The 22,217-nt window shown below is 35.9% G+C and overlaps 1 protein-coding gene across 9 annotated transcripts in view; it reads left to right on the top strand.

Annotated features, from left to right (window-relative positions):
• Positions 1-22,217, top strand: part of GOLGB1 (golgin B1) — a 72,696-nt gene that overhangs the window by 32,085 nt on the left and 18,394 nt on the right. For all 9 annotated transcript variants that reach the window (XM_010970880.3, XM_010970879.3, XM_010970878.3 and 6 more), the window contains 4 exons: positions 5,963-6,077; positions 8,715-8,788; positions 11,787-16,984; positions 17,867-19,781. In XM_010970880.3, the coding sequence (XP_010969182.2) occupies positions 5,963-6,077; positions 8,715-8,788; positions 11,787-16,984; positions 17,867-19,781 (7,302 nt within the window). The remainder of the gene's footprint in view (positions 1-5,962; positions 6,078-8,714; positions 8,789-11,786; positions 16,985-17,866; positions 19,782-22,217) is intronic.

Below are 22,217 nucleotides of genomic sequence, written 5' to 3'. Positions count from 1 at the left end.
ACTGTTTTCTGAAGCATTTTTGTATCCGTATTTATGAAAGCTATTGGTCTTTGTTTTGATCATGAAGGTTTTCCTTTGTTTTGTAGTACCTTTGTCAGATTTTGCTATTAGGGTTATAATGGTATCAAAAAAGAAAAAAAATCAGTGGGGAAGTGTTCCCTTCTATTTTCTGAGAGTTTGTGTAAGATTGGTATTATTTTTCAAGGGTTTGAAAGAATTCACTAGTGAAACCGTCTGGGCCTTGAGCTGATAATAAATTGATTTTCTTTTTCATCTTGTGTCAGTTTGGATTTTTTTTTTTTTTTTTTAGGCTTTGTCTATTTCATTGAAGATGTCAAATCTTTGTTATGTTGGTTGGTTATGTTGGTTATACTATCCCCTTTTTATCCTTTTATGCTTGTAAGCTCTGTAGTGGTACCCATCCCTACCCTAATCCCTATTTTTTTTTAATTAAGATGTTATTGACTTATTGTATAAGTTTAAGGTGTTGCTTTGACACATTTATACGTTGCAGTAGGATTACCACCGTAACACCTCCATTACAGCACATAATTATCATTTCTTTTTTGTTGTGAGAACATCTAGTCTCTTAGCAACTTTGAAGTATAGAATACAATATTGTTAACTGTAATCACAATGCTGGGTATTAGATCTTCAAAAGTTGTTCATATTCTAACTGCAAGTTTGTGCTGTTTAACCAGCATCTTCCCAATTTGTGCTTCATTTTCTTGACTTAACTAGAAATTATTTGACTTTAAAAAATCTTTTTAAAGAACCAAGTTTGGGGCTTGTTAATTTTCTCTATTGCTGTTTTTTTTTCACTTTTATTAATTTTGGCTCTTTGGTATTTCTATTTATTTGGTTTTACTTTTTTCTAGCTTTGTAAAGATCTCTTCTCATATAACTTAAGATCTTCTTTTCTTATATAAACATTTAAAATTATAAAATTCCCTCTTAAGCACATGGTTTGATATGTTTGTTTTTTATCATTAAGTTTTTGAAGAGTTTTCTAATTTTCCTTGTGACTTTTTCTTGGATCATGGATTATTTAGAAGTGTGTTGTCGGTTAACTATCCAGATATTTAGTTTTGTTTCTAGATATCTTATTATTATTAATTTCTAATTTAATTTCATTATAATCAGATAATATGCTGTATATGATTTCAGTGCTTTGAAATTTATAGACTTGTTTTATGACACAGTATATTGTCTGTCTTAGTGAACATAGCTTGTGCACTCATAAAGAAGATATATTCTGTAGTTATTGGATGTAACATTTTATAAATATCACTTAAAATCATAGTGTTATTCAGATTATCTTTTTTTGATTGATTTTTGTCTAGTTGTTGAAACTAAACTGACTTTTGTCTAGTTGTTTTGTCTGTTTTATGTCCAGTTGCTAAGAGGAGATAAAATCTTTAACTGTGATTGTGAAGTTGTCTGTTTTTCCTTTTAACTCTGTCACTTTTTGTTTCTTTGTATTTTGGATCTCTTTTAATAAGTACATATGCATTTATGATTTTATGTCTTCTGATAAAACGTTCCTTTTTGTATTTATGAAATATTACTCTTATCTCTAGTAATTTCTTTACTGGAAGTTCTGTTGTATCTGTTACGTTTACTGTTTGCATGGTATATTCTTTTCTGTTCTTTACTTTCAACTTCTTTCTTTACAGTAAATGTCTCGAAGGCAGCATATAGTTAAGTTTTGCTTTTTTATTTCTTCTCATAAGCTCTGCTTTGTCATTCAAGTGGTTAGTTCATTTAATGTAACTATTGACATGATTTGATTTGTCTTCCATTTTGGCCATCTTTTTTTTCTTCTGTTTTCTGTTTCTTTCTTATCCTTTCTTTCTATTTAATAATTTAAAGTTTTTTGAATTTTATTTTCACTTATCTACTAACTTACTTTCCTTTTAAACATCTATATTAGAGTTATAATTGACATACAATTATCTATAGACTTTTAAAGTGTACAGTTTGATGAGTTTTGACATATGCCTGAAGCCATCATCACTATCAAGTAAATGAACATATTCATCATCCCCCAAAGTTTCTCATGCCCTCTTTTAAGTTTTCTCTCACATCCCCACATCCCCATGCCCTGCCACTCTTTCTTTCATTATAGATTAGTTGTATTTTTTAAAATTTTATATAAATTATATGTACTCTTCTTTTTTCCTGGCTTCTCTCACTCAGCGTACCTATTTTGATATTCATACTATTATTGTATGTAGCAATAATCCATTCCTTTGTATTGTTGAGGATATTGTACATACCACGGTTTATTTATCCATTTCCTTTTTGATGGACAAATTTGGGTTGTTGACAGTTTTTATCTGTTACAAATAATGAATATTATTTTACAAATCTTTGGACCTGTGCTTTCTTTACTCTCAGTAAATATCTAAAAATGGAGTGTCTGGATCATGTGGGAAGTGTTTGGAAGTTTTTAAGATACTGCCAGACTGTTTCCCAAAGTGGTGTTACCATTTTCTATTCCCACCAGCAGTGTATGAGATTTCCAGGGATAAAGCTCATTTGGTCGTGATATATTATCCTTCCACTTTCTTGGATTTAATTGCTAAAATTTTGTTTCAAAGTTTTACATCTGCATTCATGAGGAATATTTGTCTGTCTGTAATTTTATGTAATGTCTTTTTCTGGTTTTGCTCTGAGTAATGTTGGCCTTTTAGAAGAATGGGGAAATGTTCTTTCCTTTTTTGTTTCTTGGAAAGATTTTGTGTAGACTTGGTATTATTTTTTCCTTAAATGTTTTATGAAAATTCACCAGTAAAGCTGTCTACTTTTGGAATTTTCTTTGTGGAAGCATCTGTCTGTACAAATTCTATTTGCTTCATAGCTATTTGATGATTTAGGTTATATATTTCTTCTTAAGTGAGTTTTGGTGTTTTATATCTTTTAGGGAATTTGTCCATATAAAGGGTCAAACTTAAAAGCAAAAAGTTACTCTTAAGAATCTCTAATTACTCTTTTAAAATGTATAGAATCTATAGTGATGTTACCTTTTCCATTCCTAATATTGGTATTTATACTTTCTTTATTATACAGATTAGACTGCCCAGAGGTTTATTAACTTTACTGATCTCAAAGCCAACCTTCATTGATTCTCTCTTGTTTTCTGCTTTCTATTTTATTGATTTCACTTTGATCTTTTTATTTCCTTCCTTCTGTTTGCTTTTGATTTGATTTCCTCATTTCTTAGCTTCTTAAGGTAAAAGCTGAGACCATTAATTTGAGACCTTTTTAATTTCTAATATGGGCATATTGCATTATAAATTTTCCTCTAAAATCTGCTTTAGTGGTATCTCACAAATTCTGTTGTATTTTCATTTTCACTCAGTTCAAAATAACTAATTTCCCTTTTGATTTCTTCTTTGCCCCCTTGGCTACTTAGTTTCCACATATTTGAGGATATGTCTAGTAGTCTATTATTAATTTTTATTTTAATTCCATTGCGGTCAGAGCACATACCTTATATGACTTTAGTCTTTTAGAAATGATTGAGACTTGTTTTATGGCCCAGATTATTGCCTATTTTGGTAAATGTTCCATGTGTACTTGGAAATAATGTGCAGTCTGCTGTTGTTGGCTGAAATGTTCTATAAATGTCGATCATGTAAGGTTGGTTGACAAGAGTTATTCAAGTGCACTGTATCCTTGCTGCTTTTCTGCCTATTTGTTCCCTCAGTTATTGAGAGGAGAATTGAAATTTCATATTATAGTGGTGGATTTATTTATAGTTCTGTCAGTTTTTACATCATGTATTTTCAGTCTGTCTTACTGGAGATTCAAACTTTTAGGGGTTTTATGCCATTTTGATTAGAGATATTTTGATTATGAAATGACCTTCTTTATCCTTGGTGACATTCTTTGCTCTGAGATGTACGTTTGTCTGATACTAATATAGCAATTCTACTTTTCTTTTGACTAGTGTTAGCATGGTGTATCTTTTTTCCTTAACTTATTTGTATCTTTATATTTAAAGCACATTGCTTAAATGCAGCATAGAATTTGATCCTACTTCTTATCCAAATTGTCAATCTCTGCCTTTCAGTTGGAATGTTCAGACCATTTCCATTACTGTTGTCACTGATACAGTTTTAAAGTCTCTCACCTTGCTATTTGTTTTCTATTTTTCCAACTGTTGTTTCTTACTTTTTTACTTTTCCTTCCTTTTAAAAAATTGGTTGAGTATTTTTTATGACTCTGTTTTTCCCCCTTTTCATCTTATTAGCTATAATTCTTTATTTTGTTAAGATAGTAACTGCATTAAGGATTATAGTTTGCATTTTTATCACGGTTTACCTTTACATAATACTGTGTGGATTCATGTGTAGAATAAAACTTTTACAATCATATACTTACATTTCTTTACTCTTGGGATTTATGTTATTATTACTTTACTTATTAATGTCTTATAAACAAAAATATAAAAATATAACATGTTATAAGCAAAAATTTTTATTTTTGTTTAGTCAGTTATCTTTTAAGGCGATTCAAATAATATAGTAAATCTTAACTACCACTGCAGTTATCATTTCTGGTGCTTTTCATTCTTTAAGGTAGATCAAGAGTTGGCAGTCTTTTTCTATAAAAGGTCCAATGACAAATATTTTAGGCTTTTTTTTTTTAACATTTTTTATTGATTTATAATCATTTTACAATGTTGTGTCAAATTCCAGTGTTCAGCACAATTTTTCAGTCATTCATCGACATATACACACTCATTGTCACATTTTTTTCTCTGTGAGTTATCATAACATTTTAGGCTTTTAGGCCATAACTGTATTTACAAAAATAGGTGGAAGGCCTCCAAAGTTTGCCAAGCTCTGGTGCAGTTTCATATTTCCATCTAGTGTCATTTTCCTGCTCCCTGAAAGACTTCCTTCCTTTAATATGTATGTGTGTGCTCTCTCATGAGTGCATGCGTCTGCTGGTGATGGGTTCTTATAGCTCTTGTATGTTTGAAGACATTATCTTTCTGTTGTTGCTAAAAGATACTTTTAAAAGCTGACTATAGAATGCTACATTGATAGTTTTTTTTTTCTCTTTCAGTACTTTAAGGCTATTACTCTTTTTTCTTGCATTTTGTTTTTGACAAGAAATCTGTCATCCTTGTCTTTTTCTTTCTTTCTTTCTTTCTTTCTTTCTTTCTTTCTTTCTTTCTTTCTCTCTCTCTTTCTTCCTTTCTTCCTTTCTTTCTTCCTTCCTTCCTTCCTTTCCTTCTTCTTTCTTTCTTTCTTTCTTTCTTTCTTTCTTTCTTTCTTTCTTTCTTTCTTCTCTCTCTCTCTCTCTCTCTCTCTCTCTCTCTCTCTCTCTCTCTCTCTCTCTCTCTCTCTCTCTCTTCCTTCCTTTCTTTCTTTCTTTTCTTTCTTTTCTGGCTGCTTTTGGGATTTATCACAGGTTTTGAGCACTTGGGTTATGTTGTGCCCTGGCATAGTGTTCTTCATGTTTCTTGTGCTTGGAGTTTGCCTTTTAAATTGCTGTGGTTATAGTGTTCATCAGTTTGGAAAATGTTCTACCATTAGTTAGCCAAATATTTTTTCTGACCCTCTCCCTTCCTTTGGAGACTTCAATTACACATATGTTAGATTATTTGAAGCTTTTACAAAACTCATGGATGCACTTTTAATTTTTTGGATTCTGAAAATGTTCTTTCATGTGCAGTAGACTTGGGATTTCTCTTTTTGTAATCCAGTCTTCAGTCTTAAATTCAAAACCCAGTGAACTGGAAATTTGTATGAAAGATTTTCTCTTTATATTTTCAGATAAGAAGCATTATTCTAAAGGTTACCTAGGGAGATAAAGTAGATAGTATTTTTAAAGTATTTCATGGCTGGAGAACTTTTAGAAGACAAAAATGCCAGAAGCTTTCTGGACATTAGTATGAGAGTTTTACACTGGAGAATCATTAATTTGTTGTCTTTCTACAATTTAGGCAGTCACTGAGGAGAGTATTGCCTTTTTGCAGAAGAGAGTGGTAGAACTAGAGAATGAAAAGGGAGCCTTGCTCCTTAATTCTATAGAGCTGGAGGAGCTGAAAGCTGAGAATGGTACGTATAAATGAAAACCATAATCCTCTGTCTTCTTAACCTACATATGCCTACTTTTATCACTATACATGTATAACATGTAGATTGTCTGATTCTATGATAGTAAAGATCTTAGCAGGGCTGGTAGTTGCTGAAGATAGGAGTAATATACATGAAACAATTTGAGCACAATATCAAGGTTTACATAAGTATAACATTTTGCAGTATGAGCTACAAGTGCTGCAGGATATCTGTGTTATATTCACTTTGGAGTAGTCAAGAAATCTTCTCAAAAGTGAGTCTTGAATAATGGACCTTAATAAAATGATAAATTCCTAAAAAGGCAAAATTAAGAGAGAAAGGACTTTCCTAGTAATAAATTTGTGGGATGAAGTAACAGAGATCAGTATAAATAAAGGTAGAAACCATTTTGGATTTTGCTCATGCTGTATACTGCTTGAAACCTTATCCCTTTCCTTTCGGCTGGCTAATTCTTACTCATCTTTCAGGTCTCAACTAGGGTATTGTCTTTTTCAGGAAATCGACCCTCATCCCCCAACTTGGGTTAAATGCATTTTGGGGCTTCTGAAACATCCTTGCATTCCTTGAACATTGTATTAAGATGATGTGTTATATGTTTATATTTTATTCTTTAAGCTCTTCAGAGATAAAGTATAAGCTCTTCAAAGGCAGGGGCCTTTTTTTTTTTCCATCTTTGCTTCACCCTTTACCAAGAACTAGAATAATAGCTGGCAAATGAGTGGTTGCTGGATAAAGTTTTGTTGGATTGAACTAAATTTAGCACTTTATTCTATTGGACTGTGGGTGAACAGTTAATAAGAATGAAGATATACCTCCTTTCACTTATCACCTGCTTCACAATGACCTTATGGTTTTAGTAACAGGTAGTTAATAACACTTTACTGATCTATTTTATCCTGGAGTAACTGACTAATATGCTTTATCTTTAAGAGTGAGAACGAATACCAAGTAAAGTTTGTACAATTTCCTAAACTTTACAGCCAATATTTCCAACCTAACCATTTTATGACAGTTCTACTTAGCTATAAACTAGGGATTATATACCTTTTTCAGTCTAGTCCCACCATTGCTAATAAAGAACACCACAAATTCAGCTCATTATTTAACCCACTCAAACCACTTCTTTCAGACCTTATCCGTGGTGCTTATTTTGTAGTTTTGCAAGCAGTCCCTCTCACTTTCATGTGGCTCTTATGGTTTTGAGGTCACATGCGTTCCATTCTCTTGGCTCTTTCCTGCAGGGATCCCTGGCCTTAAGGTTTTCTGTATTAGTGTTCGTGTCTAGTCTCATAGGTTACCTTTGCTTTAGGAGTCTGTATTAAACTCACCTTTTGCGCTTCCATTTCTACCACTGTGCCCTTCCTCAAATAATCTTGTGAAATGTGTAAACACATTATATATAGTCTTGAATTCATTCATTCATTCGTTCATTCAGCAAATATCTATGGTGCCTTTCCTGTGAGCCAGGCAGTAATCTAGTTGCTGAGGATACTGCTCTGAACATGTTAGAGGGGAAGACAGGCCATAAACATGTATATAAATAAGAAAATTTCAGTGAGTGATTCGTATTAGGATAAAAATAAAACAGGTTCCTGCAGGTGTGCCTGGGGGAAGAAGAAAGCGGCAGTAGCGTGATCAGGGTTGGCCTCTCTGAGCACTTAATGATGAAAAGGGGACAGCCACGCAAAAAGAGGCTGAGCAAAGAGCGTTCCAAGTAGAGAAGAACAGTGCACATACCCTGAGGTATGAATACATTTGATACGTTTGCAGGCAGAAGGAAGGCAAGTGTTCTTGGGATTAGAGTGAACAAAAAAGGGGCAGTGAGAGAAGAGAAGATTGGAGAATAAGTGGAGTCAAATCACATAGGTCATGTTAAGACATTTAGATGTAGTGTAAAACATGCTTTTTTTTTCTTTCTTTAGTATATTTGTCTTAGCTTCTCAGAAAGAGTACAAACTTCTTGGAGGCTTATTAATACTTAACGTTTTTGATCCTCCAAGGTGCTACTACCCTTTTTAGATACACACCCTGTAATAGAACACGAGTTTGAACTCAGAAGATTGGATTATGATCCCAGGTCTCTGAACTAACTGTAGGTCATGTCATTTCTTTGTTTCCTCATATGGTCATTGAGGAGATTGGATAGCTCCACTTCTAGTGCTAAAATTTGATGTCCTTATGAACATATGAAAAGAACATTGAAGAAATTTTAAATGCTGTATTAATGTGTGATGTATACTATGAACACAGAAAGGTTGTAGATAAATTAAAGCAGATTTATTGCCCTAGAAGTCCCAAATTCTGCCACAGAAATAGCTGCTTCTTATCACACATTCTGGCATTTTTTTCCTTTAAAGCCTTCCATTATTTTTTGTACTTCACTAAGGTTAATTATTAACACTTTGTCACATTCTATCTTATATCTCATCTTCTCATCTTCTTTTGCCACTTCTTTATTTTAATAAAATAAGTGTTTCATCTCCTCCAAACTATTTTGTCTATTTCTTTCTTCTTGGTTATTTCATGCATCTCAAATAGCCTCATACATAATCATACCTTTGTTTTTTCAAATATTCTACATTTTTCTTCTAAGGATATTGATTTTGTGACTTTCAGAAAAACTGTCCTCTCAGATTACTTTCCTGGAGGCTCAGAAGAGAGCTGGAGAAGCAGATAGAGAAGTCAGTGAGGTAAGTGATGCATTCTTGAAATGATCAGAATGTAGTAGATCAAGGGGAGGTAGTTTCAAATCTAAACATTTCTGCAGTTTTCTGATGTTGACAGAGAATTGCATTATCTAGAAAGTGAGATTTAAGAGAGTCATAATGGTTATTTCTTCTCATTTATTCTCATTTGTTTCTGACTATTTGGAATTTTTTATTTGTCCTAAACCAACGCAAGTACAGTAGCACTTATTTGAGATTTGATAACCCATTTTTCATACTGGGTTATCATTTATCTCTACTTCTTTGCCCGTCTCAGAAAAGTTTCTCGGTGAAGAGATTAAATAAAATCTCTGTTCTCCACCTACCCCAGGCCTCCCCAGTTGGCACAGTTTCACTTTGGATTATATTGAAAAGGGTATCTTCAGAGAGTGGTGTTTTTTATTTTATAACCTAAAAATTACTACAAGAAATGTATGGTTGCTCAATATTCTGTTGATTCAAGATTATTATTAGCTGTTTTGTGTTTAATTGTTCTTCCAATCAGGAAGTCAGTGATAGACTCATAAATGGCCTTGAGGAATAACATAACTTCTTAACAAAAGTATCTGCTTGCTTATTGCATTAGAGTTCTCCAGAGAAATGGAACTAATAGGAAGTATATATAGAGAAATTTATTTTAAGGAATTGGCTCATGCAATTGTGGAAGGTGGCTAATCCAAAATTGCAAAGTGGAGACCTAGGGAGGAGTTGCAGTTTGAGCTTGAAGGTAGTCTGCAGGCAGAATTTCCTCTTTTTGGTGGATGACAGGCCTGTTTTGGCTTCTAGCCTTCAACTGATTAGATAAGGCCCACCCACATTATGGAAAGCAAGGTACTTTACTCCATCTGCTGATTCAAATCTTAATCTCATCTCGAAATACCTTTTCAGAAACATCTGGAATAATGTTTGACCAAGTATATGAGTACTGGTGGGTAGCCAAGTTTACACATAAAATTAACTTCCACTCTTATATTCAGTACTTTTTCATGGGGCTGCTGCTGCTCTGTTCATAAAATTGTCAGAAGGGAACTAAATTTTGAAAATTATAGCATTATATGGTTATTGACAAAAATTATATGGTTATTGACAAATTATGAATCTTGTTTGGCCAAGGAGGTGCTTAATGTTTTAAGATGCTTAGCAGTAGTGTCTAGTGAAAACAAGATAGCTCAAAAAAGAACAGATAAGAAAGATGGGGACTTGTTAAAAACAAGAAAAACAAAACAGCCAGAAGGGAGAACAAATAAACAGGAAACAATGAAGAAAAAAAACCCCACAGAAATTGCAAAAGGTAGAGTGACTAAGAGAATCCCTGGGATAAAAGAGAGTGAGTAGAAAAGGTCCAAGGAAAGTGTAAGCCCAGCCAAAAGGAGAAGACTAGCACTAGAAGAAAAAGTAATTAGAGTGTCTGAAAATAGCAAAGTTCTCTGCCCTCTCATTATGGGATAAGTTTTTTTTGTTTGTTTGTTTTTTAATTTAAAACTCAAGCCAAACTCTGTAGATAGCATAGGGAGCAGCTAAGGATGAGACTAAGGGAAGGAAGAGCGTGAGTAAAGTGAAAATGACAGTAAAGAGGAAGTAAGAATACTTTGGGTATGAGAGAACAGAGAAGGAGCTAGTTACATTGAAGTCTTCTGGCAGAAGTGATGCCTTAACTATATCAGATTTTTAATATATAGGGATGGATAAATAGGAACATGACATGAAGAAATTATAAAGGAACTTTTCCTCTGCTAAATAAATATTGTGTCCAGTTTTGGCTTTAGAAATTTGAGAGAGTGAGAAATGCAGAGAGCAAAGAATTTTCAATGATTAAATATAATGCTTATGGAAAATGATCAGATAATTTTTCATAAAATAATACATAATTCTAAAATAATGAATTTTTTGAGGGAGAGATATTTAGGTTTTTATTATTTTATTAATTTAATTTAATTTATTTATATGGAGGTACTGATGATTGAACCCAGGACCTCACACATGCTAAGCATGCACTCTACGACTGAGTTATATCCTCCCCCTGCTAAAATAGTGAGTTTTTTTTTCACTCAGTGGCTGAGAATGATACCAAGATAATAGCTGACATTCACTGAATACTTACTATGTGCCAGCATCTGCTAGTAAATGGCTGAGTGAAGGTGTGAACTCAGGCAGCTGGGCTGCAGAGCTTTGCTCTTGGCTACTACATTATTTGACAGTCCCTGGGGAATTTTTCCGCATATCAAGTTGGAATTTTTTTCTGGGGAAAGAAAAAGGAGCTATTGGCAAAGATGGAGATTTTATTGTGTACACCGTCCCCACACTCATTTAATAAAACACTAATTAAATTTACCATGAGATTCACTGATTTTGTTTCCCAGGAAAACAATTATAGAAATAATTTATATGAATTGAGCAGTCTAACACAGTAATTTTTGTAATAATAACTTGGTTAATATTTTGTCGAACAGGTCCATAATATCATACCCAAGTCCCAGCAGAACTTCCTTTTGATGATTTTATCCTGATAATTTATCTCAAGCTGCTTGTTTGATCATTTACTTGTCTGTTAATGGCTGTCTTATCTAATATTTCCTACTCCAATAGATAGTTTAGGAAAAGGAATCCCATGACTTCCTTCTTGGTATGGGAATGAAATAAAAATTTAATTTCCTGCTTCCCTTTTTATTTTTAAGAAGTTCTTAGGAGAAACAAAGAGGAATTTTAATTTGAAGAAAAAGTTTCCAAAGTGAAGAATATTTAGAAAATGAGTCTCAGGTTTCTTTAAGTCTTATGATTGTGACTTGAGCTCATTGCAGAATTAACAAGATGCCCTCAGAGGTCTAATTTGAGAGATGAAAACTGATTTTAAAAGTATTTAGCAGTTTTATGGTAAGAAGGTTTGGACTGAAAAGTTTCAGGTTTTGGAAAATGCAGTTTTCAGTTAGGCTATTTCTTATAAAACATTTGATTGAGGCTTTTTCTTTCTTTTTTTTAAAAACAGATCAGCGTGGTTGATACTGCTGGGCTCAACAAGAGTAGCTGTTCCACTGAGGAAAGTGGACAAGATGTCCTAGAGAACACATTTTCTCAGAAGCATAAAGAATTATCCATTTTATTGTTGGAAATGAAAGAAGCTCAAGAGGAGATTGCATTTCTTAAGTTGCAGCTTCAAGGCAAAAGGGCAGAGGGTGACCCTGAAGTCCTTGGTCAGAAAGAAACGAAACAGATAGAGTGTGAAGGAATACCTCCAGTTGAAATGACAGTATTGCTTGAAGATACAGGGCAACCATTACCCCCAGTGCCAGATGAAGAGAGCAGTCTTCCAACAACTGAAAAAGAAGAGCAGATGAGCACTAAACAGCAACACAGAGCATCTGAGGAAATATCTTTAAATGATGCTGGAATGGAATTAAAATCAACAAAGCAGGATGATGAGGATAAACCCCCTTCTGCCATACAAGATGTTTGTCAGTGTCACCAGGATGAACTGGAAAGGCTAAAAGGTCAAATTTTGGAGCTTGAGATAAACTTTCATAAAGCAGAAGAAATCTATGAGAAAAGTTTAGATGAAAAAGCTAAGGAAATAGGCAACCTAACCCAGATGATTGAAGAGTTTAAGAAAAATGCTGAAAACACCAATAGTGCACTCACTGCTTTGTCTGAAGAAAGAGACCAGCTCCTTTCTCAGGTGAAGGAACTTAGTGTGGTAACAGAACTCAGGGCTCAGGTACAGCAACTGGAAGTGAACCTTGCAGAAGCGGAAAGGCAAAGAAGACTTGACTATGAGAGTCAGACTGCTCATAGCAGCTTGCTTACTGAACAGATCCACAGTCTCAGCATAGAAGCTAAATCTAAAGATGTGAAGATTGAAGTTTTACAGAACGAACTGGATGATGTGCAGGTTCAGTTTTCCGAGCAGAGTACTTTGATCAAAAGCCTGCAAAGCCAGCTGCAGAAGAAGGAAAGGGAAGTGCTTGATGGAGCGGAACGTGTGAGGGACGTCTCAACTAAGATGGAAGAACTGTCACAGGCTCTTTCACAGAGGGAACTTGAAATAGCAAAACTGGATCAACTCTTACTAGAGAAGAAGAAAGATGTAGAAACCCTCCAGCAAGCTATCGAGGAGAAGGATCAGCAAGTGACAGAAATCAGCTTTAGTATGACTGAGAAGATGGTCCAGCTTAATGAAGAGAAGTTTTCTCTTGGGGTTGAAATTAAAACCCTTAAAGAACAGCTGAATTTATTATCCAGAGCTGAAGAGGCCAAAAAAGAGCAGGTGGAAGAAGATAAAGAAATTGTTTCTGGCATCAAACAGAATTATGATGAGTTGAATCCAGCAGGGCTAATAAGTAAAGAAGAACTTCAGCGTGAATTAGACCTTGTAAAGAAAGAAAGCGAGCAGAGAAAGAGAAAACTCCAGGCAGCTCTTATTAACAGAAAGGAACTTCTACAGCAAGTCAGCAAATTAGAGGAGGAATTGGCCAAAGTGAAAGACGAACCCAGGAAAGAGATTCCCCTCCATGAGAGTGAGAGGAAGGAAATGGAGGAAGATAAAGAAAACAAAGAAGACTTAGAAAAATGTGTGACTTCTCACTGCCAAGAAATGGAAATGTCTTTGAAACAGACAGTATCTGAGAAGGAAGTGGAACTAGAGCGTGTAAGGAAGGATTTGGAGGAAAAGGCAGCAGCTGAAGAACAGTTACAGGCTGTGGTCAAACAGATGAATCAGAACTTGCAAGAGAAGACAAACCAAATAGATTTGCTCCAAGCAGAAATCATTGAAAACCAAGCAGTTATCCAAAAGTTAACCACAGATACTAAGGATGCAGGTGATGGTGACTCGGCAGCACCTATAAAAGAAGCAGTGGCCATCAGTCCACATGGTTCAGGTAGTGGTGAACACTGGAAACCGGAACTGGAAGGAAAAATATTAGACCTTGAAAAAGAAAAGGAACAACTTCAAAAGAAGCTACAGGAAGTATTAACCTCTCGCAAGGTGATTCTAAAAAAGGCACAGGCGAAAGAAAGACATCTGAGGGAGGAGCTAAAGCAACAGAAAGATGAATATAATCGCTTGCAAGAACAGTTTGATGAGCAAAGCAAGGAAAATGAGAACATTGGGGACCAACTAAGGCAACTCCAGAGTCAAGTAAAGGAGTCTATGGACAGAAAATTCCCAAGCAGTGGCCAGCAGGAACCAGGCTCTCCTACCCAAGGTTTAGAAGAACCTTTATCCAAAGCTACAGAGCAGCAACCTGCTCAGCCTTTTTCAGAGTCTGACTTGTGCCCAGACTGGCCCTCCCATTCTGGAGATACAAGTGCTCTGCAGGGCAATGCGGCTATTGCCCAAATTAAGACCCAGCTGGAAGAAACAGAGGCTGAGAAAGAACAGTTAGAATTGAAACTCAGCTCTACTACAAGTGAGCTGACTGAAAAATCAGAAGAGGTGTTTCAGTTACAAGAGCAGATAAATAAACAGGATTTCGAAATCCAGAGTCTCAAGACAGCGTCCCGTGAAGCTGAAGCCCATGCAGAAAGCCTAAGGCAGAAACTGGAAAGCAGTCAACTAGAAATCGCTGGGCTGGAACATTTAAGAGAATTACAGCCTGAACTGGACAAACTGCGAAAACTCATAAGCAAAAAGGAAGAAGAAGTTACATACCTTTCTGGACAGCTGAGCGAGAAAGCAGCAGCCCTTACTAAAGTACAGACAGAGAGAACAGAGCAAGAGGATTTAATGAAAGCTCTGCACATGCAGCTGGAAATGCAAGCTAAAGAACATGATGAGAAGATAAAGCATTTACAGGTGGAGCTCTGCGAAATGAAGCAAAAACCAGAAGAGACTGAAGAAGAAAGTAAAGCAAAGCAACAAATACAGAGGAAATTGCAAGCTGCTCTTATTTCTCGAAAAGAAGCACTAAAAGAAAACAAAAGCCTCCAGGAGGAGTTGTCTTTGGCCAGAAATACTATTGAACATCTCACTAAGTCTCTGGCAGATGTGGAAAACCAAGTTTCTGCTCAAAATAAAGAAAAGGATGTATTCTTAGGAAAGTTAGCTCTTCTTCAGGAGGAAAGAGACAAACTCATTACAGAAGTGGACAGATCTTTAATGGAAAATCAAAGTCTGAATGGTTCTTGTGAAAGTCTGAAATTAGCTCTAGAGGGTCTTACTGAAGACAAGGAAAACTTAGTGAAGGAACTTGAGTCTTTGAAGTGTTCTAAGATTGCAGAAAACACTGAGTGGCAAGAGAAACACAAGGAGTTACAGAAAGAATATGAAATTCTTCTGCAGTCCTATGAGAATGTTAGTAACGAGGCGGAAAGGATTCAGCATGTGGTGGAAACAGTGAGGCAAGAGAAGCAAGAACTGTATGGCAAGTTAAGAAGCACAGAAGCAAACAAGAAAGAGACAGAAAAACAGTTGCAGGAAGCTGAACAGGAAATGGAGGAGATGAAAGAAAAGATGAGAAAGTTTGCTAAATCTAAACAGCAGAAAATCCTAGAGTTGGAAGAAGAGAATGACCGGCTTAGAGCAGAGGTGAACCCTGCAGGAGGTACATCTAAAGATAGTATGGAAGCACTTCTTTCTTCCAATTCTGACCTGAAGGAGGAACTAGAAAGGGTCAAAACAGAGTATAAAACTCTTTCTAAGGAGTTTGAGGCTTTAACAACTGAGAAGAACTCTTTAATTGAAGAGGTTCAAGATTTAAAACATCAGATAGAAGGTATTGTGTCCCAAAAAGCTAGCCTAGAGGCCACTGAGAAACATGATAACCAAATGGACGTCACTGAAGAGGCAACCCGATCTGTTCCAGGTGAGGCTAGTAAGCAAGACTCTCCAAGTATGAGCACAAGGCCTGAAAATTCAGAATCCGTTCTGTCAGAGAACAGTGCCAGGGTTGATATACGTGAGAATGTCAGCTTACATGATGAAATTAATAACTACTTACAGCAGATTGATCAGCTCAAAGAAAGAATTACTGAATTAGAGGAGGAGAAGCAGAAAGACAGGGAATTTAGCCAAACTTTAGAAAATGAGAGAGATGCTTTATTGAGTCAGAAAGCAGCAAAGGATGATGAACTAAAAATGCTTCAGGAAGAAGTAAACAAAATGAACCTGTTAAATGAGCAAATCCAAGAAGAACTTGCCAGAGTTACCAAGCTAAAGCAGACAGCAGAAGAAGAGAAAGATGATTTGGAAGAAAGGCTTATGAATCAATTAGCAGAACTTAATGGAAGCATTGGGAATTATTATCAGGATGTTACAGATGCCCAAATAAAAAATGAGCTTCTAGAATCTGAAATGCAGAACCTTAAAAAGTGTGTGAGTGAATTGGAAGAAGAAAAGCAGCAGTTAGTCAAGGAGAAAACTAAGGTGGAATCAGAAATACGAAAGGAATATATGGAGAAAATACAAGGTGCTCAGAAAGGGCCTGGCAATAAGAGCCATGCAAAGGAACTTCAGGAGCTGTTAAAGGAAAAACAGCAAGAGGTAAAGCAGCTGCAGAAGGATTGCATCAGGTACCAAGAGAAAATAAGTGCTCTGGAGAGAACTGTTAAGGCCCTAGAATTTGTTCAGACTGAGTCCCAAAAAGATTTAGAAATAACCAAAGAAAACCTGGCTCAAACCAATGAGCAGCGCAAGAAGGCAGAAACAGAATTAGCTAGCTTCAAAGTACTGCTCGATGATACTCAAAGTGAAGCAGCAAGGGTCCTAGCAGACAATCTCAAGTTGAAAAAGGAGCTTCAGTCAAATAAAGAATCAGTTAAAAGCCAAATGAAACAAAAAGATGAAGATCTTGAGCGGAGACTGGAGCAGGTAGAAGAGAAACACCTGAAAGAGAAGAAGAATATGCAAGAGAAACTGGATGCTTTGAGTAGAGAAAAAGTCCACTTAGAAGAGACATTTGGAGAGATTCAGTTTACTTTGAACAAGAAAGACAGGGAAGTTAAGCAACTTCAGGAAAACTTGGATAGTACTGTGGCCCAGCTTGCAGCTTTCACTAAGAGCATGTCTTCCCTCCAGGACGATCGGGACAGGGTGATAGATGAAGCCAAGAAATGGGAGAGGAAGTTCAGTGATGCTATTCAAACCAAAGAAGAAGAAATTCGACTTAAAGAGGAGAATTGCAGTGTTCTAAAGGATCAGCTTAGACAGATGTCCATCCATATGGAGGAATTGAAGATCAACATTTCTAGGTAAATGAAACTTATTGTTTACACTTCCAAAGTAATTGAAGGCAAAAGAAGTCTCTATTTAAACTATTTCTATTCCCTTTAGTATTATGGAACTAATGTTGGTTTAAATTTCCCCAGAAGATATATTCTCTCTCACTTCTGACTCTCCCCCCCCCCCATTTTTTGGAGGGGGCAGCGAATTACTTTTTGTTACAACTTGTACTAAGATGAAAAATTCACATCTGCTTCTCTTCCCATCTTTCTATTGAGAGATCTCTTAGATTTCTCCCTTTCTTCTCATTTCCATTTCCATTATCCATGTCGGAATGTTTTACCATGGTACAAATGATTGTACTCCCCAAATTATTGCCTTAGCCTCTGAAATGATTGCCTCTTTTTTCTTCCCCACATTCCACATCAATTCATACTGCATATACCTGCTAGAGGTATTTTCCTCAAACTCCAATTTTACATCACTTTTCAAACTTGAGAACTGACAATGTCCCCCACACTTTGCATTCTTTCATTTTTATTAGAATCCTTCTGCTCTGAGAGAGTTTTCCTCATTGTCTCTCATTCCAAGATTATTCTTTTAATAGGCCAGACAATATCTTGTGTAAAGCAAAGTAAACCCAAATTTGGGACACTTTTCAGAGTGTCCCAAGCTTTGTCACTAAATTAGCAAGATACTTTGGAGTTTATGATTTAAATATGTGAATTCTTAGGTGCAATATGCCTTTAGTACAAAGCATTCAGTAGAACTAATATCTCTATTAAAAAGACGAACACCTTCAATTATGAATATTTGTTCATTGGCAGATCTGAGTACATGTTGTAGTATGTGTTCTTTAGACAGCAAGTACTTTTCCCTTGAAATCTGTAATTAATGACCTGTTTTTCCAGGCTTGAACATGACAAACAGACTTGGGAATCCAAAGCCCAGACGGAGGTCCAGCTTCAACAGAAGGTCTGTGATACTCTACAGGGGGAAAACAAAGAACTTTTGTCCCAGCTAGAAGAGACTCGACATCTATACCATAATTCTCAGGATGAATTAGCTAAGTTGGAATCTGAACTTAAGATTCTCAGAGACCAGTTGACTGATTTAAATAACTCTTTAGAAAAATATAAGGAAAATAAAGAAAATTTGGAAGGGATCATAAAGCAGCAAGAGGCTGATATCCAAAATTGTAAGTTCAGTTATGAACAACTAGAGACTGATCTTCAGGCCTCCAAACAACTGACCAGTAGGCTGCATGAAGAAATAAACATGAAAGAGCAGAAGATTATAAGCCTGCTTTCTGCCAAGGAGCAGGCAATCCAAGTAGCTGTTGCTGAACTACATCAACAGCATGATAAAGAAATTAAAGAGTTAGAAAATCTGCTGTCTCAGGAGGAAGAGGAGAATACTGTCTTAGAAGAGGAGAACAAAAAAGCTGTTGACAAAACCAATCAGCTTATGGAAACACTGAAAAACATGAAAAAAGAGAACATGCAGCAGAAGGCTCAGTTGAGTTCCTTCGTAAAGTCCATGTCTTCTCTCCAGGATGACCGAGACCGCATAGTAGGTGACTACCAAAAGCTGGAAGAGCGACACCTCTCCGTGATCTTGGAGAAAGACCAACTCATCCAAGATGCTGCTACTGAGAATAATAGGCTTAAGGAAGAAATTCGAAGCTTAAGAAGTCATATGGATGATCTCAATTCTGAGAATGCCAAGCTAGATGCAGAGCTGATCCAATACAGAGAGGACCTGAACCAAGTTATATCCAGAAAAGATTGTCAGCAAAAGCAGCTCCTTGAAGCTCAACTTCAGCAAACTAAGGAGCTGAAAAGTGAATATGCTAAATTAGAAGAAAAGCTCAAGGAGTCTGAAGAAGCAAAGGAGGATCTTCAGAGGTCCTCTCTTGTCCTACAGGAGGAGAAACAAGGTTTATCAAAAGAGATTGAGAACTTGAAAGGGTCTATATCCCAACTAAAGAAACAATTGACAGCCTTGCAAGAAGAGGGTACTTTAGGAATATTTCAGGCCCAATTGAAAGTTAAAGAAGAAGAGGTACAGAAGTTAACTACTACCCTTTCCTCCTCTCAGAAGAGAATTACAGAACTGGAAGAGGAACTGGTTCATGTTCAGAAGGATGCTGCCAAGAAGGTAGGTGAAATTGAAGATAAACTAAAGAAAGAATTAAAGCACCTCCATCATGATGCAGGGATAATGCGAAATGAAACTGAAACAGCAGAAGAGAGAGTGGCAGAGCTAGCAAGAGATCTGGTGGAGATGGAACAGAAATTACTCATGGTCACCAAAGAAAATAAAGATCTCACAGCACAAATCCAGTCTTTTGGAAGGTCTATGAGTTCCCTACAGAATAGTAGAGATCATGCCCATGAGGAGCTTGATGAACTGAGAAGGAAACACGACTCCAGTCTGAAGGAGTTGGCACAGCTGCGAGAAGCACAGGGCCTTTTAAACAGAGAGAGAGATGTTCTTGTTGCTAAAGCTGCATTTCCAGTGAACTCCACTGAGGATAGCAGCTTGCCTCACCTTGAGAAACTTAACCAACAGCTTCTATCCAAAGATGAGCAGCTGCTTCACTTGTCCTCACAACTAGAAGATTCTTACAATCAAGTGCAGTCCTTTTCCAAAGCTATGGCCAGTCTGCAGAACGAGAGAGATCGCCTGTTGAATGAACTGGAGAAATTCCGCAAATCAGAGGAAGGGAAGCAGAGGTCTGCAGCCCAGCCTGCAACCAACCCAGCTGAAGTACAGAGTTTAAAAAAAGCTATGTCATCTCTCCAAAATGACAGAGACCGGCTAGTAAGTGTCTAGTTTTCTCTTTCCAATCTTCGTTAGAGAGTTTTTGAACCTTTCTTTAAATTGATTTTCATTTTTATAGAAAAGGATAAACACATTTTTATACATATGATCTGGGCATATCCCATAGGTTTGATCTTGGAGAAACAGAAACATTATTTAAATTACTTTAAATCTGCCATTGCTGTTTTAAAAAAATTACAGATTTCCTTTGCATAAAACCCTCCATTGGTTATAAAAGTAGATGGGGTAGGAGATAGAGAACTATTTTATATAATTTATACATGCATGTATAAATGTGTGCAGAATTTGTAATAGTTTAATTGAATGAAAGTTTCAGGATCACTTAGTCCCTTCTTAGGTGACAGTTTAGCAAAATCTGGTAGAATTAAGGGTAAAGAAGACTCAGCTTATCTCGTATTTATGTATAACTCAGCCCTAATTTGTCAAAAAAAAAAGTATAAATGACTATAGTAAAGCTTTATTTGCAGATTGAACCATTTATCCACTTCCCTTTAATTACCCAACTTTTCTTTAATCTGAGAGAAGGATAAGGAGATCTTTCATGCTAAAATTGTGCTGCTTCTATTAGAATCCAGACTTTACTCCAGGTCTTTTTTTCCTGAAAACATCTAGGTCATCAAGATTTAGAGGCAAAAGCTGAAACTATATATATGCATTCAGCCAGGTTGTCAGGGGATTCTACTTTGTGACGTTACTCTCTTCACTTTAAAGACGATCTCTTAACTCTGTCAAGGGCATGTACTTAAGCCCAAATAGGAAATAAATTGAGCTTCAAAGGCTCGATTTTCTATTTTTAAATCTAGAATATGAAAATTCTAGTTTTGAAGATTAACCTTAAGGGATAAGATCATTCTTCCTAACTGTAAAATCTTATGCAAAATTTTCTTTTTCTTTGTAGGTAATGTGTTCATTCATGTTACATTTAATATTGAATATTTATAGAGTCTTTTTCCTTTTATAATCTGAACAAAGTCCCCCATTTCAGCTGTGGTTTTGACATCAATGCAATGTAGGCATATTTGTTTATATTTTTAAAATAGTTTAAACTTAGCTAACTTTGTCCCAGGAGCTTAACCTTTTGTCATCACTTTCAGAATGCAAGTGCAAAAGACTTTTATCGGACAGTGTATACCTCAAAGCTCTAATTTATAGCACCCAGGTGATGATTATCTTCTAAGTCGAACTCTTTTTCCTGAACACTGTTAGGATAGATTCTGAATTAGCTATGTTTCATTCAGTGAATTGCTTTACTATTCTTATCTGTTTAAACACTAGGGACTAAACTTTGTCTCTCAACTGCTGTTTTACATTTTTGTTTGCAGGATATTTATAAGCCAAGCCAGCATTTTATTTCTATATAAATCATAGTAATGTTCTTCTGTTCCCTAAGGCTCGTAATTTTATTTCATTTAATCATCAAGGTCTGTCATTTCTTTATTTGCAATGTGCCTCAAATATTTCTTTTTTCTTTCCATCCTCAACATCTTAGGATAAGTTCCTAACACCTTACCCTTGTAATACTGCTGCTCCCAGTTTGTTACCCCTTCAATACATTGTATATATCATTTCTGAATAGACTTTCTGAAATGACTTTAGTACTGCACTGTTCAATAACCTTTAAAAATTGTTCTAGCTTTAGAGCAGGTTTAGAATTGAAACCTCTTAGTCTGGTTTTTAAGACCCTATAATTTGTATTTGCCTCTTTCCAGCCTTCCCTTTTACTGCTTTCCTCCTCATAGTCTTCATTTCAGCCAAACTGATCTACTCACTCTGCAGTAGTCATATCCAGTACTTCCTGCTTACCCACATTACTAATCTCTCAACCAAAATGTCCTCTCCATTTTCCTTTTTTGGGCAAATATTTCCCACTCTTCAAAGGTCGCCCCAGAGCATAAATCCTCTGGTTACATTTCTGGGTCACTTGATTGTCCATTACCTTCTGTTTGTGCTTCCCTAGTGCTTCTCTTTTCATTGTCCCATATTGCCTTGATGTGTATGGGGGTGTGTGTGTTTAATTTCTATACCATTGTTTTTTATTTCCCCAATTAAATTGCAAACTTCTGGTAAGTAAGTGTCATATCTCCTACTTGTTCATACTTCGCATGGTTTTTAGCATAAGGGTAGTTAATTATATGGTAGATAAACAATTGATGGGCATTCTCTGTATGTGTGCTTGTTATTGAGAACACTGTGTTCTCCATTTTGTAAAATTGTTATATAGGGATTATAGGAACTTTTGAGACTGAGGCTTTTACATCTGCCATGAGTAAATCATAAAGCCTAGGCAAGGGTGTAAATCATGTGAAGGCCCGACAGTCTGCCTCAGCAATATTGCATACAGGGTCTGCTACAGTCTGCTGAGGCCCTTCTGCATGCTAACTGAATGTATTACTAACTGTCCATCAACTCTTTCCT

Source organism: Camelus bactrianus, chromosome 1 (assembly GCF_048773025.1).
Source record: "Camelus bactrianus isolate YW-2024 breed Bactrian camel chromosome 1, ASM4877302v1, whole genome shotgun sequence".
Classification (NCBI taxonomy): Eukaryota; Metazoa; Chordata; class Mammalia; order Artiodactyla; family Camelidae; genus Camelus; species Camelus bactrianus.
This window is presented reverse-complemented; position numbering and strand designations above follow the sequence as displayed.